The sequence below is a fragment of the Suncus etruscus genome, chromosome 4 (genome assembly GCF_024139225.1).
Source record: "Suncus etruscus isolate mSunEtr1 chromosome 4, mSunEtr1.pri.cur, whole genome shotgun sequence".
Classification (NCBI taxonomy): domain Eukaryota; kingdom Metazoa; phylum Chordata; class Mammalia; order Eulipotyphla; family Soricidae; genus Suncus; species Suncus etruscus.
In genome coordinates, this window is record NC_064851.1 from 166,930,001 (window position 1) to 166,955,395 (window position 25,395).

The 25,395-nt window shown below is 42.2% G+C and overlaps 1 protein-coding gene and 1 non-coding gene across 2 annotated transcripts in view; one reads left to right on the forward strand and one right to left on the reverse strand.

Annotated features, from left to right (window-relative positions):
- Positions 1-16,438, reverse strand: part of COMMD10 (COMM domain containing 10) — a 148,390-nt gene extending 131,952 nt beyond the window's left edge. The window contains exons 1-4 of the mRNA XM_049772737.1: positions 16,419-16,438; positions 16,142-16,232; positions 11,032-11,142; positions 8,439-8,594 (exon numbers count right to left, since the gene is read on the reverse strand). Coding sequence (XP_049628694.1) covers positions 8,439-8,594; positions 11,032-11,142; positions 16,142-16,232; positions 16,419-16,438 — 378 coding nt within the window. The remainder of the gene's footprint in view (positions 1-8,438; positions 8,595-11,031; positions 11,143-16,141; positions 16,233-16,418) is intronic.
- On the forward strand, positions 2,446-2,552 carry LOC126008264 (U6 spliceosomal RNA). Its single transcript, XR_007495604.1, has one exon. It is a non-coding gene; the product is annotated as a U6 spliceosomal RNA (small nuclear RNA).
- Positions 16,439-25,395: the final 8,957 nt, after the last annotated feature.

A 25,395-nucleotide genomic window follows, 5' to 3' on the forward strand; every position in this document is an offset into this window, starting at 1 on the left:
TTTGTAAGGACTATAACAGAGGAATGATAGGGCCCGGAGAGATAGCACAGCGGCGTTTGCCTTGCAAGCAGCCGATGCAGGACCAAAGGTGGTTGGTTGGAATCCCGGTGTCCCATAGGGTCCCCCGTGCCTGCCAGGAGCTATTTCTGAGCAGACAGCCAGGAGTAACCCCTGAGCACCTCCGGGTGTGGCCCAAAAACAAAAACAAAACAAACAAACAAAAAAAAAAAAACCAGAGGAATGATAGGAATACTTACATGAACTGAGAACATTTGCAGCAGCCTTTGTCAGGCAATAAAATCAGATCAGAGATAGAGAGTTAGTCCAGAGCATAGTGGCACCTCACACCCCAAACCTCCCAGGAGTGATCCCTGAGCACAAATCCAGGAATATATCTTGAGTACTAGCAGGTGTGGCTCCAAAAAGAATAATGTCAGGTCTCAGAGATGACATCATAGTACCCATATTACACGGAGGGTACGAACAGAATTAGAAAGTCACATAGATGCAAATAGGTCTCTGACTTAATATTACAGTAGCCCAGCTCCAGGGTGATTACCACCTTCTCAAATATTGCACCAATTATCTACACAGCACTATTAATTAGAAAGTCTCCAGGAGGGGCCAGGAGAGATAGCACAGTGGCATTTGCCTTGCAAGCAGCCGATCTAGGACCAAAGGTGGTTGGTTCGAATCCCGGTGTCCCATATGGTCCTGTGCCTTCCAGGAGCGATTTCTGAGCAGAGAGCCAGGAGGAACCCCTGAGCGCTGCCGCGTGTGGGCCAAAAACCCAAAAAAAAAAAAGAAAAAAAGAAAAAATTCAGGAGTGTATCAGTGTCATCCTTTAATATTGTATCACCATACCAGAATAAGAGGTGCAGATGCTTTATTAGAGATGCAACGTAAATATATACCCTAACATATAACCTTAAACTTCAGCAGAACAAAAGTAGCCTAGTCCTGCTGCTAGAGTGGCATGAAACTTAATTATACTCTTTGACCACAGACTTAACCAAAACCATGGTCCTTAATTCCATGTTGTGATGTGTTAAGGAAAAATGCCAATAAGCCATCCTTCAAACTGTTTGCCACCTTGGCAGACCAAGAACATATGAAGATATGAATACAAATATGAGGACACTATAATGTCCTTCAGCAGCACTCTAAAAATTGGCAACTGTCAGATAAAAATCAAGTTACTTAGCAAGTACAAGTCTTTGAAACTATGACAGAAGACCAATCTCACTAACAGCGCAGATCTTTGTCATTAGCAAAACATTTAATTTGTTGATGGTTCTAGTTTTGCCAATTGTTTATGAAGCAGAGGACATTATCTGTTAAGAATCTCTGAAATATGAAACTCTTTAAACAGTTTTATCAACTGATGACATCACTATTTCCACCCTGGAGAATATCTATTTCAAGCTTAAACAAAACTCAAGTAATGAAATACACAAATAAAAAAAAAGCTTAAAGCATGGCCAAAATGCAAAGGCACTAGTAAATGCAAAATATATCTATCTTTAAAGTTTAGTTCTACATCAATCAATACAAATGTTCTCTCTTAATAAGAAAATAAAATCATGGACTGAAGAGATAGCATGAAGGTGGGACGTTTGCCTTGCATGCAGAAGGACGGTGTTTTGAATCACAGCATCCTATATGGTCCTGAGCCTGCCAGGAGTGATTTCTGAGCATAGAGCCAGGAGTAACCCCTGAGTGCTGCTGGGTATGACCCAAAATCCAAAAAAAAAAAAAAAAAAAAAAGAAAAAGAAAAAGAAAATCGACTGAATTTCAAAATAGCTAAATCTGTAAGGGACAGAGAGATAGCATAGAGGTAGGGTGTTTGCCTTGCATGCAGAAGGATGGTGGTTTAAATCCTGGCATCCCATATAGTTCCCCGAGCCTGTCAGAAGCGATTTCTGAGCATAGAGTCAAGAGTAACCCCTGAGTGCTACCAGGTATGACCCAAAACCAAAAAAAAAAAAAAAAAAAAAAAAAAAGAAAGAAAGAAAGAAAATCAAAATAGCAAAATCTATAGAGCAGGATCACTGTGCATGTATTAATTTACCAACTATTTACTAAGAACTTACTATCTCCCAAGGACAATTTATGAGAGTAAAAAATGTGAACAAAACAGACAAAAAGTCCTATCCTGGGGCCGGAGAGATAGCATGGTGGTAAGGTGTTTGCCTTGCAATCAGAAGGTCGGTGGTTCAAATCCCGGCATCCCATATGGTCCTCTGAGCCTGCCAGGAGCAATTCCTGAGCATAGAGCCTCTGAGCACTGCTGGGTGTGACCCAAAAATCTATCCTGGAATAGGAGGATGACTTAAAGGCCTGCAATGCTGTCTCTGCCAGAAATCAATTCCAAGACATCATGTTGAGAGATATTAACAAGATATATTTATATAAGTCCTTTTCTATTAAGAATAGACAAAATAGTGCTCGCTTCGGCAGCACATATACTAAAATTGGAACGATACAGAGAAGATTAGCATGGCCCCTGCGCAAGGATGACACGCAAATTCGTGAAGCGTTCCATTTTTTAAAAAAAAAAAAAAAAAAGAATAGACAAAATAGGGCTGGAGTAGTGGCACAGCAGTAGGGCATTTTTGACGGACCTCAGTTCAATCCCCAGCGTCCCATATGGTCCCCTAAACCAGAAGCGATTTCTGAGCACATAGCCAGGAGTAACCCGAGTCTTACCAGGTGTTGTTCAAAACAAAACAAACAAACAAACAAACAAACAAAAAGAACAGACAAAATGCATCTGTAGTAAAAAAAAGTTGAGAATGGAGCATATTAAAATTGTGCTTCATCCAAATAAGAAAAAATTTTCTCTATTGTGTTTGGGATAATGATTTAGTGGGTATATTTAATTTTTATTGCCTTTTTTTTGTGGGGGGGCACACCTGGTGACGCTCAGTGGTTACTCCTGGCTATGTGCTCAGAAATTGCTCTTTGCTCAGGGGACCAGCCGTGCAAGGCAAACGCCCTACCACTATGCTATCACTCTGGCCCCAAGTAGGTGTAGTTCTAAAACTCCTTCAGCTGAACTTAAAATCTCTGCATTTTACAGCAGGTATTATTCAATTAAAAGGTAGTGAAGAGATAGAATAGCATTTGAACCTCACAAACACAGCACAGAAAAAAACTATCTTTTACTTGATTAATATGCTAACAACTAAGAAAGAGACAACATTTGAGTTCTGTGTAATATAATTATGCAAAATTTTTATAACTATAAAATGTTTTAATCAAAACAACTCATCAAAAAGATTACTCACCAAGGGCTGAAGCAATAACACAGTGGGTAGGGCATTTGCCTTGCACACAGCCAACCCAGGTTCAATCCCCAGCATTCTATATATATGGTCCCCCAAGCCTACCAGGAGTGATTTCTGAGCTCAGAGCCACAAGTAACCCCTGAGAGCTGCTGGGCATAGCTCAAGAACCAAAAACAACAACAAACAAACAAACAAACAAAAAAGCACACACACTCTGACCACATAGGATTCATCCCAGGAATGCAAGAATGGTTCAACTTATGTAAGCCAATCAGCATAATATGTCAAATCAATACCAAAAAATTAAAACCATATGATCATATCAATAGGTACAGAGAAAGCATTCAATAAGATGCAATATCCATTCATGATAAAAATTCTCAACAAAGCGTATGTGTTGCCTGGGTACATCTACAGTCCCCGAAAGCATGAGGTCTGCCTCTCCCCTCCTGAGATATGGAATTTCCTGCTGGGCTGTGTACCAAGACTTGGTCTTTGAATGTATTACTCATATCTTCTCTCTCTCTCTCTCTCTCTCTCTCTCTCTCTCTCTCTCTCTCTCTCTCTCTCTCCCTCTCTCTCTCCTCTCTCTCTCTCTCTTTCTCTCTCTCTCTTTCCTCTCTCACTCTTTCTCTCTCCCCCCTCTCTCCCTTCTCTCTCTCTCTCTCTCTCCTTCCCCCCTCTCCTACTCTCTCCTTCTTCCTCAGTACCTCTAAATAAAACCTGTTTTACTTCACTTAGCATCTTCCCCCTGAAATTCTTTCTGTGAGGATAGATAACCCAAAAGGCCGAGGGTTAGGCAGAGCAGAGGGTATTAGGAAACTGGGGATATTGGTGGCAGAAATGTGACCTGGTGAAGGGTGTACCTGGTGTACACTGTCTAACTGAAACTCAGTTGTGAACAACTTTGTAATCAGGATGTTTTAATTAAAAAAATTCTCAACAAAAATAGGAATTGAAGGAAATTAACTCGACAGTCACAGCTATTCACCACAAACCCACAGCAAACATTATACTCAAATGGGGGAAACTAAAACTCTTTCCTCTAAAATAAGGCACAAAACAAGGTTGCTACACTTCTTTTCAATATTCAATTGGAAGAACTTGTCAGAGTAAGAAAAAGATGTTAAAAGCATCCAGATAGAAGAGGAAGAAGTAAAGCTCTCACTATTTGCAAATGACATGATACTAAACTTAGAAAAACCTAAAGACTACAAAAAAGCTCCTAGATATAATAGGTTTGTATAATAAAGGGCAGGCTACAAAATTAACACAAAAATGACACTAGTTTTCCTATACACAAATAAATAGAAGATATTTTTAGAAATCCCATTCACAACTGTGCTTCAGATAACAAAGTATCTAGGAATAAGCTTTTTTTTTTTTTTTTTTTTTTTTTTTTGGTTTTTGGGCCACACCCGGTAACGCTCAGGGGTTACTCCTGGCTATGCGCTCAGAAGTCGCTCCTGGCTTGGGGGACCCTATGGGACGCCGGGGGATCGAACCGCGGTCCGTCTCCTAGGCTAGCGCAGGTAAGGCAGGCACCTTACCTCCAGCGCCACCGCCCGGCCCCATGAATAAGCTTAACTAAAGAAGTGAAAGACTTATACATAGAAAACTCCAAAACACTACTTCAGGAAATAAAAGAGGCCACAAAGAAATGGAAACACATCTCTTGCTCATGGCTTGGTAAAATTAACATCATTAAAAGAGCAATACTCTGAGGCCAGAGTGATAGCACAGTGGGAAAGATGTTTGCCTGGCACATGGCCTACCCAGATTCAATCTCTGGCATCCTATATGATCCCCCAAGCACCACCAGAACTGATCCCTGAGTGCAGAGTCAGGAGTAACTCCTGAGCACCAGGTATGACCCAAATAAAAACAGACAAACAAAAAAACTCCAATATTCCACAAAGCACGATAAAGATTCAGTGTTGTCTCTAACGGATACCCAAGACATCTTAGAAGGAATAGATCAAATCCTCCTGATATTCCTATGGAACAACAGTCCCCCTCCTCTCAACAAATAGCAAAGCAACCCTTAGGAAAAGGAAAATGGAGGCATCACTTTCTCCAACTTTAAATTGTACTATAAAATGATAGTAATTAAAACAGAGTGATAATACAGTGGGTAGGCTACTTGTACTACATGTGGTCGACCAGGCACCCTATAGAGTGCCGAGCCCCTAAAGAAGTGATGCCCGAGTATAGAGCCAGGAAAAACCCAAGCTTGACCAGGTGTGGCGCAAAAACTAAAAACAAACAAACAAACAAAAGTGTGGTACTAGTCTAAAGGTAGACTTTTAGATCAGTGGAATAGAAGTAAAATTCCAGAGACAGATTCTCAGGTACGGTCAGTCTTTGATTTAGGAGCAAAAAATATGAAGGGGGCAAGGAAAGCCTCTTTAACAGCAGTGGTAATACTGGTCAGGAACATGTAAAAAAAAAGAACTCAGATCTTTTTTTAATACCATGCACAAAAATCAATTCAAAATGAACTAAAAGCTTCTATAGCAGACCTAAGTCCATAAAGCACAAAAGAGAAAAATATAGGAAGAATTCTCTATGATAATGAAACTAGAGGAATCTGTAAGGATGAAGCAAGTAAAAGCAAAGATTAAAAAAAAAATGGGGGGCCAGCGAGGTGGCGCTAGAGGTAAGGTGTCTGACTTGCAAGTGCTAGCCAAGGAAGGACCAATGTTCAATTCCCCAGCATCCCATATGGTTCCCCCCAAGCCAGGGGCAATTTCTGAGCGCTTAGCCAAAAGTAATCCCTGAGCATCAAAGGGTGTGGCCCGAAAAACAAAAACAAACAAACAAAAAAAATGGGACTACTTTAAATTAAGAAGTTTCTCACCTCAAGGGAACAATGACCAGAATACAAAGAAAGAATGGGCAGGAATATTTACCTTTCACTCATCCAGAAAGATTGACACTCATGAAAAAAAAAACAATCTTTCACAAGGATTATTACCTTCCAGAAAATAATGAAAAGGGGAATACTTACCAACTTATCTTATAAAGTCTATTATCCTGTTATTACCAAAAACATTACCAAAAGCAATCAGATCAATATCCCTAATAAACAATGGAAAAATTACTAAAAAAAAAAAAACCCACAATAACAAATCAGATATAGCAATATAGAAAATGAATTATTGCAAAAATACAAAGTAGAGTAAAAATCAATTAGATAATGTATGTTAATTGGGGGGAAAAAACGAAATTTGGGCTGGAGCATTAGTAGAGCAGGTACAAAACACATAGCCAACCTGGGTTTCAGAAGAGTAATGCCTGAGTACAGAGCCAGGAATAAGCCCTAAGCACTGCCAGGTATAGCCCCCAAACACACACATACAAACATACATGCAAAAATAAAATCCTGGGGCTGGAGAGATAGCATGGAGGTAAGGTGTTTGTTTGCCTTGCATGCTGAAGGATGGATTCGAATCCCGGCATCCCATATGGTCCCCCGAACCTGCCGGGGGCGATTTCTGAGCCTAGAGCCAAGAGTAGCCCCTGAGCACTGCCAGGTGTGACCCAAAAACAAACAAACACACACACACACACACACACACACACACAAAACCTTGAGAGATAGCATGGAGTTAAGGTATTTGCCTTGCATGCAGGAGGATGGTGGTTCGAATCCCGGCATCCCATATGGTCCCCGTGCCTGCCAGGGTCGATTTCTGAGCATAGAGCCAGGAGTGGTCCCTGAGCGCTGCCGGGTGTGACCCCCCCCAAAAAAAAGCAAGCAAGCAAACAAACAAACAAACAAAACTACCAAGTTCACTGTGGACAAGAACTAGGTGCTGAAATGGGATAAAGTGATATGCCTGGTGTGGGGGTGGGGGGATGTGGGGGAAGAGAGAGGAGAGGGGGAAGGAGGGAGGGGGGAGGGAGGAAGGAAGAGAGAGAGAGAGAGAGAGAGAGAGAGAGAGAGAGAGAGAGAGAGAGAGAGAGAGAGAGAGGAGAGAGAGAGAGAGAGAGAGAGAGAGAGAGAGAGAGAGAGAGAGAGAGAGAGAGAATGTCCCAGAGACAGGCAAGAAAGAGGACCTTGGGGAAGGTGGAGGTAAACTGAGGATACTGGTGGTGGGAAATGTGCTGCACTGGTGAGTGTTGTATATTCTATGACTGTAACTCAATCATGAGCAACTTTTAAAAACCTGTATTATGAACAACCTTGTAATCACAATCATGCAGGGGTCTCAAACTCAATTTACCTGCGGGCCCCAGGAGGGAAAGTAGGGGTGATCCTTGAGTGCAAAGTCAGTAGTAAGCCTTGGGGGGTGTGACCCAAACAATTAAAACAAAAACGAAACAAAAAAAGATTCCTCTAGGGCAGGGCCACTAAATGTTGTACGGAGGGCCGCAAGTTTGAGACCCCTGGTACTAAAGTAATTAAAAATAAAAATAAATTTACCAAGTTCAGTGAGCCTAAACATAATACACAGGGCTCAACTAGCATCAGCCACAGCCCAGTAAATCTTCAGACAATGACCTTAAAAAACCACTGAAGGACGTAACATCATTTCAAATTGACCCTTGCTGATCTAAGTTTTGATCATTTCATTTGACTTCATGTTATAACAAATAAAACAAAATAAATTTGTTTGTGCCTTCAGGGAGACAGGCTATGGTGGTGAGTGGGAAAACAGGAACACTGAAAAAGGGAAAGTCACACTGCTGGTGAATTTATTTGAACATTAAATACCTGAAACAACTGTATATGAATAACGGTAAATAACAGTGTTACGATAGAAATTAGAAATAAAATAAAGTAGGAAAAGAAATCCTGGTATCTTTTATGTGCAAGGAATGCTGCTTAACTGACAAAAAAATTTTGTGAATCAGTGAAAACTTGAGTTTTTACATAGGTACAAAATGAAAAAAACCAACTCTGCCCCAAAGGGTTTACTCCCATTAAGTTAAAGAGGCATATTTTAAACAACTATAATTAAGTAATAGTGTGGTAGCAAATATGCTAATATATGAAAAAGTACTAATTAAAAAGAATGTTGTCTATATATATTTCCTCTGCCAACTCTTTCTACAAAACGTTTTCCCCATAAGCATTCCAGTTATAATAATTTATGCCATAAATAACTCAAATCTATAAAGTAAGCTAGTAAATTCTCTACCTTGTGGGGAGCAAGACTTCTCTGTCTGAATTTTTCAACCACTTCTGGGCCCATAGAAGACCAGGCATTGACAAATGCTTCTGCTTTGTCTGGACTCAGATGAATGTTCTCTAATTGCTGCTGCAAAGCTGCTGGTTTCATGTTGTGATAGACTGCCTGTTAAGAAGGGGGAAAAGTCATAGTCATATACACATGTCTTAGTGCTCAAGATACAGACTTGGGACTAGAAGCAAATATATTTTTTAATGATTTAAATCAAAAGACTAATATATTTCTACTGCAAAGTTATTTTTAAATAAGTAATGTATATACAACCAGTAGTTCGAAGATTCAAAGACCTACCTTCTGTTTCTATTTTTGCCTGTTTCCATTTTAGCCTGAGTAATCCTAAATTCACTTAACCAAAAAAGTCTGCTTTGATTATATAAATGATTCTTTATTAAAGTTTATTTCTTTATTTATTTCATGAAGTTGACAAAAGCTTTGTTTGCCAAGTAACAAAATGTTTCTACTTTTTCTTTTTTTTTTGGGGGGGTTTTTGGGCCACACCCGGAGGTGCTCAGGGGTTACTCCTGGCTGTCTGCTCAGAAATAGCTCCTGGCAGGCACGGGGGACCATATGGGACACTGGGATTCGAACCAACTACCTTTGGTCCTAGATCGGCTGCTTGCAAGGCAAACGCTGCTGTGCTATCTCTCTGGGCCTTTGTGTTTCTACTTTTTCAAGACTGCTTTCCCTACCAACATTATAGGAATTATTAAAAAATGTATATCTAGATTTGTTTCACAGGTATATTTGTCCCATTTCTTGCGTTACTCCGGAACAACTATCTCATAAACCCCATCCAGTCTGTCCTAGTCAGTCATCTGTTTCTCCTGAAGGCCCACCAGGATCAACACACTGTCATCTCTCTGACCCATAATTGTGGAAAGTGTCTGTTATACATGCCTGATAGCTTGTTTTCCCAACAGTATCTGCTCACTAGATTGTCCATGCAGCTATAGTACTATCAAAATTTTCATTTTTCATGTGTCCTACTATAATCAATCAACAAAATCTTCTTGGAAACAATTTAATCCCAGCAATGTGGTAGTTTTACTTTAGATGCATAAACATGATGACCTGAAGTCCAAAATTTAAAATCTAGAGAAGAAAGGAAGCATAACAGACAGGAGACACAACTGAACCCTAAGCTTTCTACTCGGATGAGCAGAGTATCCAAGGAACCAAGACAAGGGACAACTGAAAGTATGAGGGGCACAGCTACAGAGAAAGGGGAGGTTATAATAAACTGATTTTAAATGAGAAAAAGGGACACAGAAGAGCAGCTCATTAGAAGTATGACTGAAGGTTGGTCGAATGAGATTTATGACAGAAGTTCTCTCACAATGCTTCTTTTTTAAGCATTTTATTTATCATCAGAGTCATGTAAATCCTCCAAAATAATTTCATAAGGCTTTTTTTGTAAGTGCTCATTCCTCCAAATTAGTATATCAAATAATGTGTTAAAATCTTTTGTCTCAAGTCCACAAAGTCTTAGGTTCATGTTGTGAAATACTTCCTTCAGGCTACTCAATGAGAGATTGCTTGGTGGACTGTAATAATGTACAACACATTCAAGTGTTTTATTATACTGAATTTCTTATATTAGATTCCTGTTTTCTTTATTAAGATAAATCTAGGGCCCGGAGAGATAGCACAGCGGCGTTTGCCTTGCAAGCAGCCGATCCAGGACCAAAGATGGTTGGTTCGAATCCCAGTGTCCCATAGGGTCCCCCGTGCCTGCCAGGAGCTATTTCTGAGCAGACAGCCAGGAGTAACCCCTGAGCACTGCCAGGTGTGACCCAAAAACCAAAAAAAAAAAAAAAAAAAAAAGATAAATCTACAGCTTCCACTGGAATGTGGTTTTTTTTTTTTTAAAGAATATTATTGATAAGCATGTTTGTAACCAAGGTGTTTAAATAAAAAATATTTAAAAAAAAAACTTGAAAAGAGTGGGCTTTGGAAAAATTATCCAGTTGTTCATATTTTAAATCTTGTGCATATTTTAAATGTTAGAGTTGCACCTAGAATTTAAGATTGACTTATCCATATTCATTTATTACAATTTTTAGGAAATTTCTACTTTAAATTATTACTAAAGACAACACAATTATACTTTTAGTTCTGATATGAACTATAATTTGCATGTTTATAGCATAAGTTTCAGCAGAAAATTATTTTAATGTTTTGTTATAAATCATTATTAGAAGTACAATTTGAATAATTTATTTTAAGAATTTTCTTAGGTTAAGTTTTCAAAGTAGAATTGCTTTTATTTCTACATACACAAAATATAATTAGCTCATGCTCAGTCTTATCAATGTGTTGTTTCTGGAGAAAGAATTTGGACTAAATTATAAAGTCTTACATTGAGTATAACACATATGATCGATTAATTATATATAATTGTATAATGCAAAATATGATGGCATTAAGGAACTGGAACTTAGTATAGTCAATAAATTTTGTAAAAAAAAGAATATTATTGATATGATAACATTATAAACATCCTAAACAAACCATGGCTAGAAAATTTGGTGTAGTAAAATACCTGTTCTAAAATGAACGATATTGTTTCAAGAACTAGATGAAGATCCTGTCTCTCTAGAGAAAACGCAGCTTGAAGTTTTTCTTCCTCCTCACCACTGAAACTGTTCTCATTCTGTAACACATAAAGCAAGTTATTAGCATACTTTCAGATATTCAAAGTTAGAAATCAGCACATAGATTCATTCTGAGACTTTGAAAGACAAATTAAACTCCTGGCAAAAACAAAAACAGGTCAAATTGCATTATTTCAAAAATCAATTCCATATTTAGACTTGCCCAAGAAAATCCATTTTTAGTTGTTTTTTGGTTTTAGAGCTACCCCCAGTGGTGTTCAGGGCTTACGCTTGGCTGTGCTCAGCGATTAGTCCTGGCATATGTGGTTCTGGGAGGCAAACTCAGATTGACCATGGGCAAGGTAAGCACTCTACTCACTGTACCATTGATCCAACACAAAATGTTTTTTTTAAGTATTTTAAGTTCATCATTTTCAAAAGGTAAAAAAAAAAAATTACAGTGAATTACATAACATCTAAACATTTAGGAAAAAAATAAGATAGCGTGCCAAAAAGTTACTAGTAATAGTAATTTTCATCTTCATTCACTGAAAAATATTTACTGAAATACCTATTATATTCTACAAATACTACAGATCATGTCTGATCATGTCATCATGTATACTATAGTCCAATTAAAAGGTACATAAAAATAATTATTCAGAGGCAGAGATAGTGTAGCCAGTAGAGCACTTGCTTTGCCTGAATCTGATCCTAAGTTGATCCCTCGTACCACATATAGTACCCTGAACCCTACCAGGAGTGATCCCTGAGTATAGAACCTGAACACTTCTGGGAGTGGCCCCGAAACAAAAAGAAATATTCAATAGGGCCAACCAGCGCAGTTCTCAGCTCTAGTACTGACCCATCTTACCCAACTGTATCACCAGAGTAGCAGTGCCAAGAGAGCCTGAGCAGTGCCTGGAAGGACATCTGTGCCACTTTCCCATTCCCACCCCTGCCACGTGGACCCCAAAAATAAATGTTTCCAAGTAAGTTCAAAAACAATCTCCTTTTTGATATGTTCATTGTTCTACAAATAATTATGCAGTACTGTAAAAGCATAAAGAAGGACATTCAAGATTTTTCTATAGCAGTCTGTTTCAAAAGTAAACACGTTTTCTATCATTTCCTTTTGGTGTAAAGATATTGGTTCATAGAATATGAAACATATATACTGTTACAATTGCTTTTAAATAAAAATATTCATCTACACATAATGAGAAACACTTGGATCTCCCTGGCAACAAGAAGTTTCAGAAATTCCCAAAGTCCCTGCCTGGCCAGTTCAGGCATTATACACAAACTGGTGTTGAACTAAAGCAGCAGAAATCTCTATGATGGCACATTTGGGGGCTGGAGGGGTTGAAGACTAGGGCACCCAAACTCTCACCTTTATTACCTGTTTTAGGACTAACAAAAGCTTACACCCCAGTAGCTACACTGCTCATAACTTACCTCATAAGCAATGTTTTAATGCCCAACTTCCAGAGCTTATATATCCTCTTGAAATAAATTCCAGATTTTATCCAGATGAGGCATATCAGTAGCACTTGTGTGCTCACCAAACCACACAGGTCACATTAAATTCAGTGCAGAAAGGAACAGTGAAGAGGTTTAGGATTTTGGTAATTATTTCAGATTATTACCAGCTTGACAATACGTTGTTACCAGGTTTTATCTGCTTAATGAAGATTTTCTATTGGCTCATTCTCATCAGCTCATTATCACATTTTCGAGAGATCTAACATTCCCGAGAACACTGCAAGTTTCAAAAAGTTCTTCAAGTAAAAATAGTTTCAAGGAATCACAGAAAATATTAAAAGTTTTAACTCGTGGGGCCAGACTGATAGCACAACAGTTGAGCATTGCCTTGCACGCGGCTGATCCAGGACAAACCTTGATTCAATCTCCGGCATTCCATGTGGTCCCCCAGCCAGGAGTGATTTCTGAGCGCATAGCCAGGAGTAACCCCTGAGCATCACCGGGTGTGGCCCAAAAAGCAAAGCAAAAAAAAAAAAAAAGTTCTAACTCCAAAACAGCTTCTATGAAACTAACATCACCCTGATACCCAAAGCAGACAAAGACACCACAAAAAATAAATAAATAATTACAGGTCAATATCCTTGATGAACACAGATGCAAAAATCCTAATTAAAAAAAAAAAAAAACCCTAGCAAATAGAATCCAACAATTCACCGAAAAGGTCATACTCTAGGACCACATAGGATAGGATTCATTCCAGAGATGCAAGGATGGTTTAACAAATGCATGTTAATCAATGTAATACACCACATCAATAAAAGGAAAAATGAAAAACATACTGTCATATCAACAGATGCAGAGAAAGCACTTGACAAAACTTAGCACCCGTTCATAACAAAAGTTCTCAACAAAGGGGAAGTGAAGAAACTTTCCTCATATAGTCAAAGCCATCTATCACAAGCCCATAGCAAACATTATACTCAATGGAGAAAAGCCAAAATCCTTTCCACTAAGATCTGGTATAAATTAAAGTTGCCAGTTCTCACTTCTATTCAATCTAGTACTGTAAGTATTTGACATAGCAATTAAGCAAGAAAAAAATTATCAATGGAATGCACATAGGAAAGGAAGACATCAAGCTTTTACTGTTTGTAAATATGATATTATAGTTAGGAAATCCTAAAGATGCAACCAAAAAAGCTTCTAGGAACTATAGGTTTGTACAGTAAAGTGGCAGGCTACAAAATCAATATGCAAAGATCTATGGCTTTTCCATATACCAATAATGAGAAGAAAATGATATTAAAAAAACAATTCCATTCACAACTGTGCCTCAGAAAGTCAAATATCTTGGAATCAACTTAAATAGAGATGAAAGACCTATACAAAGAAAACTACAAAACACTGCTTCAAGAAATAAAAGAAGGGGCTGGAGCTGTTTGCTTTGCAGGCGGCTAACCAAGGACAGACCGCAGTTCAATCCCCTATATGGTCCCCCAAGCCAGAGGTGATTTCTGAATGCCAGGAGTAACCCCTGAGCATCACCAGGTGTAGCCAAACAAACAAACAAACAAACAAACAAAAAAAGGAAATAAAAGAAGACACAATTGAAAACACATCCCTGCTAATGGCTTGGAAGAATGAACATCATTAAAATGGCAACACTACCAAAGCATTGCACAGATTTAATGCAGTCCCTATAAGGATACTCATCATATATTTCAAAGAAATGATCAAACACTTCTGAAATTCATATGGAACAGTAAATTTCCATGAATAGTTAAAGCAAACCTTAGGAAGAAGATGGAAGGCATCATATCCCCCAATTGTACTATAAAATGGCAGTAATTAATACAGCATGGTATTAGAATAAAGACAGACCCTCAGATCATTGGAACAGACAAACTTCCTGAAACAAATCTTCAAGTATATGTCCAATTAATCTTTGATAAAGAAACAAGAAATACAAAGTGGAGCAAGGAAAGCCTCTTCAACAGCGGTGTTTAGATAAATGATCATCTATATGACTATATGACAAAAAATTAACTCGGACCTCTTTTGAATATGTGCAAAGTCAAATCAAAATAGATTAAAGACGGGCCAGAATAGTTGTGCAAGTGGTAGGGCATTTGCCTTGCACGTGCTAACCTAAGACGGACCAAGGGGGGCCGGTGAGGTGGCGCTAGAGGTAAGGTATCTGCCTTGCAAGCTCTAGGCTAGCCAAGGAAGGACCGCGATTCCATCCCCCGCGTCCCATATGGTCCCAAGCCAGGGGCGATTTCTGAGCACTTAGCCAGGAGTAACCCCTGAGCATCAAATGGGTGCGGCCCGAAACCCCCCCCAAAGTTAAAATATAAAAAATGCATGCTATCTAAAATGGTGAGATAAATACACTTTTCTTTCCCTATGTTTTTTTTTTGGGGGGGGAGGGGGTTGGGTCATACCCGGCAGTGCTCAGGGGTTACTCCTGGCTCTATGCTCAGAAATCCCCCCTGGCAGGCACAGGAGACGCAGGATCACCCCGACTTTGCCTCCTGCGGCCCGCAGGTAAATTGAGTTTGAGAGCCCTGCATGCCGGGATTCGAACCACCATCCTTCTTCATGGAAGGCAAAAGCCTTACCTCCATGCTATCTTGCCGGCCCCCACTTGTTGTATATATATATATATATTATTGTTTTGGTTTTTTTGGGGGGGGGGCCACACCCGGCGGTGCTCAGGGGTTACTCCTGGCTGTCTGCTCAGAAATAGCTCCTGGCAGGCACGGGGGACCATATGGGACACTGAGATTAGAACCAACCACCTTTGGTCCTGTGCTATCTCTCCGGACCCTTGTTGTATATTTTTTGTAATACTGTTTTTGGATCTTCCAGGTGGGGGCGATTAACGAAAGAATAAAATAGCTTGTGGGAGAGGCGCAAGGGACATTTTTTTTGCCAGAGCTGACAGCTGGTTCGGTTTGCTTTTTGGAGCTGGCTACAGACTGACAAAAGACTCTCTTTGCTGAACCTTTGGTCCCCTAATCTTTTGTCTGTGTTGATTATTTACTCCGGATATTATTGTCAAAGTCTCCCGCAAAAGGGGGGACGGAAGAATGGGATTTAATTTATCTTTCTGGGAGCTATTTGTAGACTCAGAAACAATAAGGAGTTCAAATTCCACCCACACCCACTTTTTTTTCTTTTCTGTTTATTTAATAATGGCTAAATTAATCCTCTTGTCTTTCCCAGTTTGAGAATGCTGAATAAGATTTCTTAAGAATTTGCTGGTTTTTTAATGAGTGGGTTTTTGTTGTTGTTGTTGTTTTTGGTTTTTGAGGCCACACCGTTTGATGCTCAGGGGTTTCTCCTGGCTAAGCGCTCAGAAATCGCCCTTGGCTTGGGGGGACCATATGGGACGCTGGGGGATCGAACCAAGGTCCTTCCTTGGCTAGCGCTTGCAAAGCAGACACCTTACCTCTAGCGCCACCTCACTGGCCCCTTAATGAGTGTTTTAATGTACTGGATAATGTTCCTTATTAAAATTGAACACTTTGAGACTAAAATAAAAGTCTTAGACATTCAAAAACTACTCACCTTCAGGTGAAGTTTTTGAAGAATTCGGGTGAGCAATCGAGGAAATCTTCCGATATCTATTGTATTTATCAGCGACACTGCTTTTTTCATGCTAAATTTACAAGCAAGATTTTAAAATTAGTTTTACAAGTGAAACTAGACTTACAGTAGTTTATAACTGTCTATACAAGTTTAATACCTTTGGCTGCTATAGGCACTTCTGTGTAAAATAAAACAACAACAAATGAAGTTCAGAGATAGTTCAGGGGTTAAAGCTTATGCCTTACACATGGCTCACCTCTGCTGGCTCTCCAGCATGCCCGAATCCCAGCCATGTTTCCGGTGGCTAAATGGGGTAATCCTGGCACTTTGGGGATCTGAGCAGTACCTCATTCCCATTGCACTGGTTAACCCAGAATCATTAGAAATACCCCTAAGCCCCGTCACATCCCTCTACCAGGGGTCCTCAAACTTTTTCAACAGGGGCCAGTTCACTGTCCCTCAGACCGTTGGAGGGTCTGACTCTAGTAAAAACAAAACTTAGGAACGAATTCTTATGCACACTGCATAGATCTTATTTTGCAATGAAGAAACAAAACAGATACAAATACAATATGTGGCCCGCGGGCCATAGTTTGAGGACCACTGCAAGGTAGAAGTCCCAAAAGAATGCCCCAGGGCAGGAGCTATAGCACAGCCAGAGGGTGTTTGCCTTGCATGCAGTCAACCCAGGATGGACCCCAATTTGATTCCCCGGCATCCCATATGGTTCCCCAAGCCTGCCAGGAGTAACCAGAGTGCTGCTGGGTGTGGCCCAAAAAGAAAAACAAAAAGAACGCCCCTGGAGAAGGCTAGTGCCAGGCTGGGAGACAGCACAATGGGAGGAAGCGGGTAAATGCATGGAGAGCCCATGGTTCGATTCCAGATATTCTTGATACCTCTGTGTGTGCCCCCAGGTCCTCAACAGTATTTCTGTGAAGCATCCATTTAGTACAGTAATTCTCTTTCTTTGGGCACTCTTAGGGGAAGGCTATAGTCTGTTCAAAATAGGACTAATTAAGCAGTAGGTGTTGAAGTCTCCAGTTTTGTTTTTTTCAAATGAAATTCAAAAAGGAGTAGAAGCATGGGAAGGGACAGCTGAGGCGATGACACGCAAAACATAAAATCCGAATTTTAGGTAAAGGGGTAAAGAAACTATGTTTTGCTTTGTTGGGCCACAGTAGATGGTACTCCCGGGTTGCTCCCGACTTCGCACTCTACAATCACTCCTGCTCAGGAGTGCTCAGGAGGCCATAAGAATGAAACCCAGGCTAGTGGAGTGCAAGGCCAATGTCCTGATATACTATCACTCTGACCCAAGAAGTGTTTTTAAAATACCATACTTTCCTGCGTATAAGACGACTTTTGAAACAAAAAAAGGTCAACTGAAAACCGGGGTCGTCTTATACACCGGGTATATCCCGAAAAATGTTTCAATATGCCGCTAAATGAAAATTGTCTGAATGTCGCCACAAAACGAATTTTCCAACTGGAACCTGCGCCAATCACTGCAAGGCTGCTCGGACTGCCTCTCTAGCTCAGCCAATCCTAGCAGGCTTTTATGCATGCAAATTAGACGATGATCTGCACCAATCACTGCAAGGCTCATCGGACCGCCTCTCAACTCAGCCAATCCAAGCAGGCTTTTGATGCATGCAAATGAGACGCTGTTCTGCACCAATCACTGCCAGGCTGCTCGGACCGCCTCCCTGACGTAGCCAATCCAAGCAGGCTTTTTACGCATGTAAATGAGACAATGTTCTGCACCAATTACTGCCAGGCTGCTCGGAACGCCTCTCTGAGTCAGCCAATCCAAGCAGGCTTTTGATGCATGCCAATGAGACGCTGTTCTGGACCCGAATCTACACTGTGAAAAGCTGTCAGATTGGCCAGAGTCAGAGAGGACGTCTATGACAGTAGAACCTCTGAACCTTTGCTTGTTGCGATTGGCTTACTGTGGGACATACAGTTGCAGCAAGGAACGTTCTGCCTGACCCGGCGGATAAAGGCCTAAAGCTATGTTTTAAGTGCAAACTCAGGGGTCGTCTTATCCGCCGGCAAGTGCGGCCCATCCCAAAGCACTTGGGGTCAGTCGGTGACGGTGGTTTTAGGCCGAGCTGCTGTGGAAGCCAGCTTCCGCGGAAGCAACGCACCCCCCAAGCTCGGCGCCTTGGGGCCGGGGGGCGGCGCGAGGGTGGGCTGGGGCCTCGCGGGCGGTGAAGCCGGAGGGCGCGGTGGAGCAGCCCTGGGAGCGTCCCCGGCGGGGCCAAGAGCAGAAGGAGCGCGCGACCGAGCGGGCAGGGACACTCGGGAACCCTGGAGGCCGCCTCGCGCGAGGCCTGCTGCCCTCCGGACGCCGCTCTGCTTCGGGGTCGAGGCGGGTCCGGGGGTCGCACGCTCCGGCCCAGCTCGGCCCCGCGGGGAGGGAGCCCGCTCGCCGCTCGCCGCTCGCCCGGGCCGGGAAGCGAAGGGAAGCCCGGCTGCGGCCCGCCCCGCGGGAGCGGGAGCCGGAGCCGGAGCCGGAGCCGGAGCCTGAGACCGCGAGCGCGCCCCCCGCCCGGCCGCTACCTGGGGCTCCCCGGCAGGAGAGCCGGCGTGGGCGCCGCCATCGTGGCCGCCTCGGGGTCAGCTGACCGCGCTCCGGGGGCGGGGCCGGGCCGCGCCTGCGCACTAGCGCGCTCGCGCCGGGCCGGCGGCCGGGCTGGACAGTCGTGGGGCGTGCGCGTCGTTGCCGTCTGCGCCGCGCGAGGCCCGCGGGGACGGGAGCGACCAGGCCCTCGCGCCTCGCCACGGGCGGCGACGGCGGGGAGGAGAAGAGCCCCGGGGCGACCGCCGCCAAGGATTCGTGCCTCCCAGCGACTGCGACTCTGGAAGCGCCCGGAGCCGGCAAGGCATCGGCTTCACTGTCCTCCCCTGGCTCTGCTCCACTTCCAGGCCTCCCTAGGGCACCCGGACGTCCGGCCGAAAGGATACGCCAGGCTGCGGCGACACGGGCAGACTCCCGGCGCCGGCGAACTGGGCCCCCTGCACAGCCAACACGACTGCGCTTCCTTCCACAGCAGTCGTGTCACACCCCCGGGGACGGAGGGCTTCCCCGCAGGAGGGGCTCTCGGGCCTCACTCCGCAGTCTTGGGGACACAGCACACACACGCACTCACAGCAGAGGCCAGCAGGTGGTGGCACTGGAACCCGCGCTCCTGGCTCCCAAGGCCGCCAGTGAGACCCCAGGCTTCTCTCCATGACTCGCTGCTTCATCTCCAGTACTCATCTCCTCCTCCCTTCACTCCATACATATCACAACTCAAAGTTTCTCACATCTACATTCCCACCGACTGATAAATAGCCACATAGGCGTGTGCTCACCCCGCACAAACATACCAATAATAGAACGCATTACAAAGACCAAGATGTAGGAATATCCTTTTGGGGGGGGGGGGATTGGCCCACACCCGGTGATGCTCAGAAGTTACTCTTGGCTCTGCACTCTAAAATCGCTCCTGGCTTGGGCGACTGTTGTGTATGTAAATATTTTAGGGGATTATTATATTACTGACCCTAACCTGATCGGTGATTGTGCCCTACCCTAGGGTGTGACCTGCCATTCTGCCCCCACCCTAGGTTGGTACCTGATTCTGCTTCCAACATTGGCTGGTACCTGATTCTGGGGCATTAAAAGCAAGGGTCTGTGGAAGGCGAGACGCTTTTTGCTGAGGCTGAGTCTTTGGACTTCAGTCTTGTCCACCGAATAAAGCTAATATTTCCACAAGCCTGACTGTCTGCAAGGTGTTTACCCGCCGTTTCACCTCAGAACCCTCGGCTGGACAGGGTGGCAGACGCGTGCTCCGAGCTGGAGGAGAAAGACCTCATCCTCCATCCCTCCATCAGTCAACCCCTTCAGGGGCTCACTTGCAACAGATGACCACATGGGATTCCGGGGGATCGAACTGCTCTCTGTCCTAGGTCACCCACATGCAAGGCAAACGCCCTACCGTTGCACCGTCGCTCCGGCCCCAATATCTCACTTTTTAATCAACAAAAATTTTGAAGGTGAATCCTGCCTTCTATCTCCGACTCCAGATAGACACACAGCTAGAATATTCACTGTTTCTGGTGGCTTACCTGGAAAACCATGTGGACACAAATGCAGGATTGTGGGATTGGGCCCTAGATGGCCTCTAGAAAACGAAGGGGAAAGGACAAGACATTTTTTCATTTCACAATTCCCATTGCCTTCCAACGTAAAGTCCTATGAATGACCAGCAGAGGGAGCCAAAACATGCAAGAAATACTTTTTCTACACAGCTTTGAGGAAAGCAGATTCATATCTGCAAAGTGCCAGTGGCCCTCATTTTCTAAGATTATATACAAAAACATAAGAATCATTTAATGCCATCCTGCTTCCGACTATGGTATAAAATGTGGAAAGTTAGATTTAGATGCTGAATCTGCTGCTGTTCAAAGGGGTGTGTGTGTGTGGGTGGGGGAAGCATACCTCCTACCTTCCTTTTTCTCAATGCTCTTTAGGTGTGGTGGCAGTATCTGCCCCCAAAGGTAGGTGATACAGATTCTGTTTCAGTTACAACAATCAACAGGTACTCTCATCTCTTTACAGTTCTCCATGTAACTTACACCTTGGTTCTTATTAGACATAGATAGAGGAACCAAGAGCCTCTAGGCAGATGCCTTCATTCTAGCCTTTGCTCTGTCCTAGCAAAGAGAAAAGAGAAGCCCATTTCTTGATAAAAAATAGGTTGAAAATAAATTTTCTGCAACTCCAGATCAGATCCAAGTGCTTTCCCTAAAGTCTAACAAGTACTTCTGGGAAATGTCACAAAGAAGAAAGAAATCCATTCCTGACTCTGCAAGTCTAGCTTTGCCTTGCTATCAAAGTCCAATGGGGGGGGGGGAGGAGTTTGCTTCCCCAAAGATGCCATCCTGTTTGCAACTATGGTATAAAAATGTTTAAAAAAGTCACAAAACAAAGAAATTCTACTTGAAATATGTATGTTATCAATTTAACTTTGAAAAAGTTTTGAACAAAAAGTCTTGCATCAGACATCTACTTGCAATGTGTCCTTTCTATGCAACTCAAGAGGTACTGCTGGCAGTGTAGTCTGTAGGAAAGGCACTGCACAACACTCTTTGTGAGTGGGTAAGAATATGTCTGACCCTGACCAAACACAGTAGCTCTACTCAGGAAATGTTGTGGATGTCAAAAGTATTACAGAACTTCCCGCTGTGACAACCAACACAAACTCCAACTCGGCACTGTTCACATCCTAAAAGTGCAAGCAAACACCCAAAAATTTTCCTACGAATGATATCCCTGCAGCTCTACCTGTGTGGACCCTGGGTCCAGATTGAGGCCTGGAGGATTAGACACCTGAGAGATACGCTTTAAATTCTTATGAATCAAATTCAAAATTACTCTGTAAATTAATGTGCTAGGCCATCCAGTTGTAAATCTTGCATGAATAGGTAAGGATGACTTGGCTAACAGTTTATATTTAAATGACCTGTGAAGTGGCTTTGTGTACAATTCTCTTACATATTCGGGGAGACATGCCATCAGCAATGAAAGATAACCAGTCACAAAGAGAAAAGTCTCACAAAGAGAAAAGTCTTACACTGAGACAGATCCTATCACTAATGTACTCTTCTTTGTTAAATGATATCCTTGTTAATCTAAATTTAGCTCAGATAACTAAGAGCAATCTTCACTTTGTGATGAAATTAGACAGTCATGTAATTCTGACAATCCCCCAAATTTATTTTTTCAGAAATCAATTTGACTAGAAATCTTTTTAAAATGCACTGAGCTGGCATTAAAAATGAAAGAACCCAAATTCTAAAAGTTTTACGAAAGGTATGCTTAGTAATTATGCAACTCCTTAACTTTATTTTTTACTTGGAAAAGTCACCAACAAAATTGGCTAAATGCAAATCTTTTTTTTTTTTATTGGTTTTTGGGCCACACCCGGCAGTGCTCAGGGGTTACTCCTGGCTGTCTGCTCAGAAATAGCTCCTGGCAGGCACGGGGGACCATATGAGACACCGGGATTTGAACCAACCACCTTTGGTCCTGGATCGGCTGCTTGCAAGGCAAACACCGCTGTGCTATCTCTCCGGGCCCAATGCAAATCTTAAAGTTCATTTTAAAACTAGATGATGACATTTCATCTCAGATGAGATGACTAAAGACTAGAAAGATACTCTCATGTTAATGTACCTAAAACTCTTCAAAAAGTCTTTTCTATTTTCCCTATCCCTTCATAGTTTTTGTTGGAATAATAGGGGCCACATACACTCCTGGTTGTGGTACTGGAATTTCATTATGGTGCTCACCTGGGGTGAGCTCCACATTGAGACTGCGGTACTAGCATACTTGGCAGTAGTGCAGGGGCTCAGGAAAGGGGTGTACATGCTCCATTACAGTACTTGTATACATACTCACCGGTGACCCGTCCAGAGTTCATGTACATTCTGGAACATGAATAATGGCTATAATGCTCACACAGCTTCAGGGGTAGTGCTCTCCAGGGGGTTGCACATGCACACTTTAATTTTGCTGCTCAGACCTGCATAGTTACAGTGAGCTGAGTTTGTGATGGCACCTAGGGTCCCAAACTTTAGTGAAGTTGTTGAGACGATGCTCTGCACATGTACGCAACATGGGGATCCAGCTCATGTCCTGAAGCTTGCTGGGCAAGACCTTTTTACCACTAAGCAAACCCCAGAGTCTCCTAAGGCTATTTTTGAATAAAGAAGTAGGACAACTGGAGACAAGGCTGAGTTTCTCAATCTAGAGTATTTGTTCTAAAATATGGATTTCCAGTCCTTGCCGCTAGAGCTTCTGATTCCAAGATTTGGGGTACAGTTCAGGAATGTGTACTGTTCAAAGCACCTTGGTGAGTTCCAGCAAACTTACAACATAAGTGGTCAGTATTTGAACCCTCCTGGGATTCAAAACATCAGGTTTTACTTTGGGGTCCTTCACTATGTCATTTCTCTCACTGGGTCTCCTTTTCCTCATCTATAAAAATGACAAATCCAATCCTAAAAGTGCCAACTTTAGTTTCTATTCCCTTGAAAGACAGACCAGATGGGGTTGGCTCCAGCTCACTACCAAGTACCAGTGGGATTGATATTTGTCAACCAATTCACTCTAAAGTTGTGCCGTCAAACTGAATGTTACATGGTTCTAAAATCAGTAATTAAAAAAAAATACAATTCAGTTGGCCAGTTGTTTACCAAATAACAATTATTCCCAAAGCACAATCCAAAAAGTCCACCCCCAGCACACTATTCCTTCCCCAAAACACACATATAGCCTACATTCAGGACAACTCTGAAAGAGTTGATTTCTGTATGGGTAGATGAAGGTGGTGGCTTGGGAGCACTAGCACCATGCTCGATTCACAAAAGCCTCTCAGGAAAAGTGAGTGAAATCTGGAATACCCAGTAAATTCTTGGACAGTTCCTCTGCTACACATACAAGAGGACTGTCATTACAGCTAGATTTAAGGACCCTAGTCTCAAATCACAGTGCCAAAAAGCCCAAAACTATCAGGAATCTTCCCTGCCATGTGCAGATGTACAAAACTAAGTGCATTTGAAATAAGAAAGTGGAGGGAAAAAAACTCTGGAAACTCTATATCCTTTTTTTTTTTTTTTTTTACTTTGGGTATGTTTCTCAGGGCTGGAGTGGTAAAGTAAATGGGGCTGGAGAAGTAGTACAGCAGCGAGGGCTTGCACTTAGCCAACATGAGTTCAATACCCACTATCCTATATGGTCCCTCAAGCACTGCTAGGAGTAACCTGAGCAAGGTTACAACAAAAACAACCAAGTGGTTGTTACATACACTAGGCTTCAGGTTTGACTCCCTCCGCACTGCCAATTTCTGTACAGAACTGCTGGTCTGCATTGTTTGTATTGCCAAGTATTTCCAGGAGTGACCCCAGAGTTCTCTGAGCACTGCTTGGGATGCCTCCCCACAAATTCTAGTCCTCTATTTAAATGCTTCCATTGATTATGTGTCTAATGTAGCTTACGTGAGGGTCTCTCAAAGTGTGGTCCCACAATCAGCAGTATCAGTATCTCCCACTTAAGAAATGGTATGAGTATAACCTCACCTCAACCTAATGAATCAGAAAATTGGAGTGCAGGTGGGGATGTGGAGAGAAAGGAACTCTCATTCACTGCTGGTGGAAATGCTGTCTTGTCCAGCCTTTATGGAAAACAATATGGAGATTCCTCAAAAAACTGAAAATTAGGCTCCATATGATCCAGTAGGGATAAACCCTAGGAACACAAAATAATAATACAAAAAATGCTTTCTACATACCCATATTCATTGCAGTGCTATTTACAAATGCCAGAATATGGGAACAACCAAGATGCTCTTCAATAGATGAATGGCTAAAGAAACTGTGGTACACATACATAATGGAATACTTTGCAGCCATCAGGAGAGATGAAGTCATGAAATTTTCCTATACATGAACTGGACATGGAAACTATTATGCTGAGTGAAATAAGTCAGAGGGAGAGAGATAGACACAGAATAGTCTCACTCATTATGGGACTTAAGAAAAATAAAAGACATTATTGTAATAATACCCAGAGACAATAGAGATGTGAACCAAAAGGACCAGGTCACAATATGAAATTTACCCAGAAACAGTGGTTGAGTGCAGTTAGAGAAATAACTACACTAACACCTATCATGACTATGTTAATAAGTGAGAGAAGTAGAATGCCTGTCTTGAATATAGGCAGGGGGTGGGGAGAAGGCAGATGGAGGGCATTGGTGTTGGGAATGTTGCACTTGTGAAGGTGGGTGTTCTTTTTATGACTGAAACCTAACTACAAACATGTTTGTAATCATGGTGCTTAAATAAAGATATTATTTTAAAAAAATAAAAATCTAAAAAAATAATTTAAAAAAAGAAGTGCATGAGGTCTAAACTATTTTCACCATCAATCCATCCTAAAAAAAGAAAATTGAAGTGCAAGAAGACAAAATTTTATTATATTACAACTCCTCTGGGTGAGTCTAATGGACAATAAAATATAAGACATCACTGAAGGGCCAGAGTGATAGCACAGCAGTAGGGTGTTTGCCTTGCATGCGGGCAACCTGGGACGGACCCAGGTTTGATCCCCAGCATCCCATATGGTCCCCTGAGCTTGAGTGCAGAACCAAGAGTAAGCCCTGAGAACCACTGGGTATGGC